The sequence below is a fragment of the Sphaeroforma arctica genome (assembly GCF_001186125.1).
Source record: "Sphaeroforma arctica JP610 unplaced genomic scaffold supercont1.169, whole genome shotgun sequence".
Classification (NCBI taxonomy): domain Eukaryota; class Ichthyosporea; order Ichthyophonida; genus Sphaeroforma; species Sphaeroforma arctica.
The window spans coordinates 22,893-29,626 of NW_014040389.1; the positions used below are offsets into that span (position 1 = coordinate 22,893).

The 6,734-nt window shown below is 40.0% G+C and overlaps 2 protein-coding genes across 2 annotated transcripts; one reads left to right on the plus strand and one right to left on the minus strand.

Moving 5' to 3' along the window:
• Positions 1-1,580: 1,580 nt before the first annotated feature.
• Positions 1,581-3,110, plus strand: SARC_03348 (hypothetical protein; the record flags this gene model as incomplete). Its single annotated transcript, XM_014302847.1, has 3 exons — positions 1,581-1,645; positions 2,632-2,705; positions 3,007-3,110. The coding sequence occupies 3 exons, from the start codon at positions 1,581-1,583 to the stop codon at positions 3,108-3,110; spliced, it is 243 nt and encodes an 80-aa protein (XP_014158322.1).
• Positions 3,111-4,509: 1,399 nt separating this feature from the next.
• SARC_03349 (hypothetical protein) lies at positions 4,510-5,971 on the minus strand (the record flags this gene model as incomplete). Its single annotated transcript, XM_014302848.1, has 3 exons — positions 4,510-4,647; positions 5,568-5,774; positions 5,861-5,971. 3 exons carry the CDS (start codon positions 5,969-5,971, stop codon positions 4,510-4,512), a joined length of 456 nt encoding a protein of 151 aa, XP_014158323.1.
• Between the last annotated feature and the right edge of the window lie 763 nt (positions 5,972-6,734).

Consider the following 6,734-nt stretch of genomic DNA (forward strand, 5'->3'; position numbering starts at 1 on the left):
TATATACGACTGTGTGCATGTATTTTGTATGTATATACACATAAACTAAGCAGAGGCACTGTATTGCTAGGTATATAGTGTGCACATGTAAAATAGCAATTTATCGTTCCCTTGTTCGAGTACTTGCATATATTTAGAAGTATGTATTGTTAGCTGTATATTAACATCTGTTCTTGTTGCTGTCTGTGTTTATCGAATACTACAACAGAATCAAATCACACTATTCTTTTGTCAATTTATAAATGCCCTGACAAGTCGTAAATCCAATCGAAGGTACATCTTAGTGAGTAAAATGTTTCAAAAAGATATTTCGTATTATTTGAGACTTTGTATATTCCGTGTTGTCTGTTAAACCTACGTACTGAGTGTTGTCTGTTAAACCTAAGTACTGAGTGTTGTCTATTAAACCTACCTACTGATAATCGCTGTAACAGAGCCATAAATGGTGTCCCCGAAGAACACGTCAAGCGCACGTGTCAAATCTACGTTCCCGCCAAAACGTCAATGTCATCTGGCACCTTCAGCAGCAAGTGAGTGTTGTATTATATTGTACGAATCGTGTGTGTGGGTTTGGATTTATGCTCACACATGCTTGCGTGAGTTATAAGTGACAATGTGAGTTTTGTATTGTGTCGGGAGCGTCTTGTATGTGGATTTTCCCATGCATGCTTGCGCGTGTTTTAAATCACCAGGGGAGTATTGTATAGTGTTAGGAAGGGGTTGTTTGGGGCGCGGATGTATTCAGTCGTACATGCTTGTGTTTCTCTACAGCCTTCTCGATCTGGAATACTCGCAGTTTAGAATCTATCTTAGACTGATATGTAATGTTTGGATGAGTGGCCTAGTGCATAAGTGAAGATATGTAAAGTAGGCGAGCCTATATGTTATTTGCAAATTTATGTATTGTGTGTGGTGCATTTTTTTTATGCGTCCATGTACTAGTGTACATTTATGATGGTTATGGATATCTTGGTGTGTATGAACACATTACTGCACTCCCATACGTGCTTGCTGACATCCTACAGCGTGCTAGTTTTGTGAACACAGGCGCATGTGTGTATTGTCTCGCGTGTACTCGTTTTGTATTGCATGTACATGTGGGAGATAGTCTGTCCGTGCGCCTGTGTGTGCAACTGAGTATCAACAGCGTTTGTCTCGCAAGAATGTAATACAAGGTGTATGTTTATGGATCAAAGGGGGAATGTATGTTGGGCTAGGTGATGCGAATAAATTTGCGCGTGCGTATGTGTGCGCGACTTTAATACAAGCCCTGCGCGTATGTATTGATTGTATCATTTTCACATGCGCATACTCTGTCTCTCTGTATATCTTCATGAAATGTATCACATGCGAGTATATTGTACCACATCTGGGTTGGTAGTGGATCTGCCTGCCGCCATAACGTTGTAGCTGATTGCAAGAGGATTATATCAAGTGCGATGGTGTTCTGTTGCAAATATTTACATCCATCAAATCGGGATGGTCTATCTCTCAAGCTGTTGAGCTAACAACCTAAGTGCAATTCTTTACTCTGCCGCTATAAATAGAAAATGGAGGTTGAACTTCACCGCTCGTGAGAGATGGGAGAACCCAACCATGGGATGGGCTTCCAGGTACAGTCACTCGTTCATGTGATGGTCAGACAGTATGTCAAAGTAATATCCAGAATCATATTCAGTACCATATGTTATGGTCAGATTTGTCACGCACTACCAAGGTCATAAGCAGAACACTAACCTTGCATTCCCCGTGTGTCCAGGTACACGCCGGTACTGTATGTAGTAAAGGCACCTGGAATGTATATGTGTCTTTCACTCTTGAGTGGTCTTGCACCACAACATGCCTGTGTTCAAACGTGCGTGTATAGTTGCACAGTCACACAGTACACGTTAGTACTGTATGTAGTCAACATACAACTTAATGGTATACGTCTCGGATACTTTACGTTGTCCTGCATTCCAATTCACGAGTGCTTTTTATGTATATATGTACATATGTATGTGATGCGTACACCGGTCCAAGATGGATTCGTAGATGCACACACTGAAATATACGCGATGAAAGTGTGAAGTTTGCATATCCTGAATTATTATGCATCTTGCCTTATGTTGTGCATAAGAGTATACCTTATTTTTACGTGATTGGATCCTAACGGATTAACAAAATCTGCGAACATTCGTTTGCAAAGCACGCCCACCTGCCCGTGACAGAACTTCGTGGTTAGGCGAGATAACTTCATTGCATGCGTGCACGTATTTTTGTTATGCACGTATCTGTATATTAAGCCATGCGTGTGTGCGCTACTTTCCATGTATATATGCATTTTATTGTACAGTTATAAACCCTTTTTTTTTGCACGCGATGGTGCTTTGTCGTTGCCGGCTTATAAGTATCGTGGTGTCAGGGTGGATAGTTTGCGGTTCTTGTCAATTATATTTTTTTGTCTAGGTATAATGTCTGTATCCTATTTGCAATGGAATAAGTATCAGTGCGATACTTTATATTCAGGTGAAGATCTAGAAAGCCTCTTAGTGTTTAATTTAATTTGCTCGATACATAGCTGTTCTCATCATCATATTATGTTACAGTACCAATGCTTACGTTCATTGTATACTGAATTTGTCTTCACAGTGCCGACCCTCTCAGTAACCTTGAGATGGACTTCCCCACCAAAGAGGATGCTATCGCTTTCGCTGATAAGATGGGTATGTATACAGGGTGTGTGTTTATACGCAAGCATATCAATCTATTTAAAATGCGAGTTTGATAGTGTCAGTATCTCTGTGTTTACGAATGTGCATTTGATATCGGACCGAACGTGTGTCGCGCTGCAAATTCTGACACTCCAACTGCTATCAGTATATATGTATATTTGTATATTTATATATATATGTGTATTTTTATAATATCCATGATATACTACGAGTATCGCAATTATTACAACTGCCCAACTAGAAACGTTCCAAATATTAAATTGTTTTTCTCAACTCCACTTATTTATTATAGGATGGACGCCCGAGGTGACTGAACCTAACATCAAGACTTTTAAGAAGAAATCTTATAGTGCAAATTTCGCCTGGGATAAGCGCACCCGAGTAGCCACCAAATAGATTTCTTTCGAATTCAGGGCGAAATACGGTTTTACATTTTACTTAAAATATTGGCCTCGGATACGAGGTGAAATGATGTCTCCACTTGTCAATAAAGCTTCAGGCTATTTTCTTGAGTGACCAAAATTCTCGTACTATGGGGTAATTTTTGTGGCTCGGATTCAATTGTAGATATCTTCTCCTCTTACAGTATGCCTGATTTTATAGACAGCACGTATATCATCATACGCACGTTCGCCTACATATAAATCAATGTATATCGATACACATACATTTTTATTTATTCTTAAAATGCATCAGTTATTGCAATTTGGTAGATGGCACAGTTAGCAGACTCACCTGTACGAGAGATTGCTTGCACACAATGAATTACTGCATTCTACAATGCACACATGTGAATGCAAGACAATGCTACTAGTCTAACTCTGGGCACTCAGAGCCAATATTTTCTGCCAAACCAGAATATTTTTCTGAAAAAGGTTGCTAGCATTCGAGTTTCACTTTAATAAAAACGTACAGAGCACGAGATCACTACGTCTCTGTGTTGCGTGATCCGCTAAGCTTTCACGGATGCCACGAATCTTAAAGAATTGAAAGCAAATGACGCGCACACCTAATATATTGTGTATATGAAACAAACATTCAGCGCTCTAGGCACTAGGATGGTGTAAGATACGCACCAGTCGGTAAGCGATCTCATACACAAACACCGTACAACTGATATGTCTATGTCAGTATAAGATGAAATGCACAGTCGCACTAATTACCTACGAACAACAGATACGACACAATTGCGTGGACATTCAGTGCCACGGGAATGCCATGGAATATCTCGCTATGTCACCTTCATTGGCCCACACTGAATGCCGCTTGAGATGTTCCAAATAGCAATAATGCAGCACGACGACCACTCGCACGTGTAACAAATGCCAGTATCGAGACATGGTCACGTATTCTCAGAAAAATAAACAAAAAATCAAGAGTAGGGAAGGGACACTCGGTAGCTAAACTCCATGTTTTATTAAATGCACTCTTATTATAATAAGTATATGAATACACATACATATGCTTCTGCTCATACATCAAATGAAAATTGTATGTGCGCGTTTGTATACACAATTGCCGTGTACTGCCACATCCACGGAGTAGTTAGCCCACATAGCGGACCAGACTCGAATCATCTGCATGGTCCGTTTGCTACAAAAATTTTACTAGGATATCTAAGCTGGCTTACCCCTTTCGATGCCAGAACTACGTGAGTTAACCAAATACAAACTTCGACCAATCTGCAGATTCAGACCCCCATAAATGTAAGCGTCACCGACACACTATAAACCTAGTTTTAGCACTGTGAACCAAGTTGCTCCCACACGCAAACGGGCCAGTTTGATATATAAATTTATTTCTTTGCAGCCATTTGGTCCAAGTCCACATCTGCTTGTTGATCGGCTTCCTTGAACACTTGAGCTGTGTGGGCCTGGGCGTATTTACCGAGATAGTCGGATTGGAACACCACACATGTGGTGGCAAAGGCGAACTGCAGAGCAAAGCAACGGGGGATAAGTGAGAACAGAAGCCCTTGCAATATATATAAAATGGATAGTAGGTAGGGGGAAGAGTGAGGAGAGAAGCCATTACAATATATATAAATTATATAGGTAGTAGGGGGAAGAGTGAGGACAGAAGCCATTACAATATATATAAAATGGATAGTAAGTAGGGGGAAGAGTGAGAACAGAAGCCATTACAATATATAAAATGGATAGTAGGTAGGGGAAAGAGTGAGAACAGAAGCCATTACAGTATATATAAAATGGATAGCATATGCGCTGATGCAAGAGTGTATATTTGTACGATACCCATACGGGTGATAGAACATATGCGCTCTAAAGTGCCTCGACTATCAGTAGCTATGTGACTTTCAGAAGTTGTGTGCGTGGATACTAATAGTAATCAGTGCCCGAAACAGTGCGCTACATCAAAAAATAAGCATCCATAATATTCGGCATACAAAGCGTACGGGTAACAGCTATACCCCGTGCACTACGTGCTATAGACGTGGGTGGCCACTAGCGGATGGTACAGTTTAAAAATGCATATAGTCGTAGCTGAAAACCACGCACAATATATATATTGAGCTGTATGTATGGCTTCATATACCGAGTTTGTTCACACAACAAGTCAACCTATGCTTGCAGGACTGATGTTCACACGTGCGAAGGAGTAGGCAAGCGCTGGTAGTTGTTTGCAGACGCCTTATAGAACCAGCGGTATTATGGGCCACACGCCATACACTACAGCCAAGTACGATGCACGCCTACACTTGGACTCTGTAAGTCCCGCACAAAAATCACATACGTACACATCACAGACTCGGTCAACCCAGAACAACGATACGTTTTGTGTGTCCACCTGCAATAAACAATTTTTTTGGGACAACCCGCTTCAGAATCGCACCTGCAAAAACATGAGCTTCCTCTCGTCCGACTTAGCCATTTTAGCCGAGATATGGCCCAGAACCTCCTTGGACTCCTTGAGTGTCAACTGCGACCCCGCCATGACTGCAGCGTTGAGTGGTACCATGTTCATCTTGGTCGCGCGACTGCGAGATTTGGCGAACTTCTGCACAACCAGATCATTGAACTTCTGGTATGTCTCCGGGAACTATAGTGTATATAGGTTGGGGATAATGTGAGTGAAAGCCCATGTATGTAAAAAGCATACCAAGAACACACGCATGTGTGACTTACGTGCGGCAGCCACTTTGATTTAAGATACGAGGTAGCGGAAATGCGTTTGTTAGGAGAATACATCAAATCCAGTTGGAAAATATCGATATCGACTGAGCTCTTTACCACCATGCTCATAGGTCGTTTGATCGAGAACACTCAGGTAAACATTAGTACCTTGTGCAAATGTACTGTTACGTATTTTCAAGACACCCGGAGATGTAATATGCTTAGGCTTGTGTAAAGTACCTTAAGCTATCGTCACGAGTATTGCAGCGCGGAATAGTATACTACAAATGAAGATGTCACACTATAAATAGTATTGTTTAACACCGCTCGTGCAAAGATGCAGCAAGTCATGTCAGGTTGGCACGACTGTAAAGGACTACTTAAGATTTCTAATACATACAGTCAGGACGAGCATAAAGAATATCAATGATTTTCAGGTACTCAATCAGACATAGAATGTACTGATATGGATCCTTTTCTTCTTCTCTCCCTTGTACAGCGTGTGCGTGACAGAACTTCAGAAACCAATTTTATACTGATCAGATCAATAAGAACGAAAGTTCACTCTTTATGCTAATAATCAGTTTAAGTAGAACTTCTGAGGCATTTTCCTAAGAAATACACTCGTAGCCCCTCTTATATATTAACATATACTTAGATAGGCATGTATATATACATATATATATATATATATATATACATATATAATATATATATATATATATATATATGTGTGTATATGTATCGGCACAGGTATATGTATAGATCAAGGTATATATCATATATATATATATATACATGAGTACATACATATATATATATATATGTATATATATATATATATGTATATATATATATATATATATTGTACATATATAATAGACAT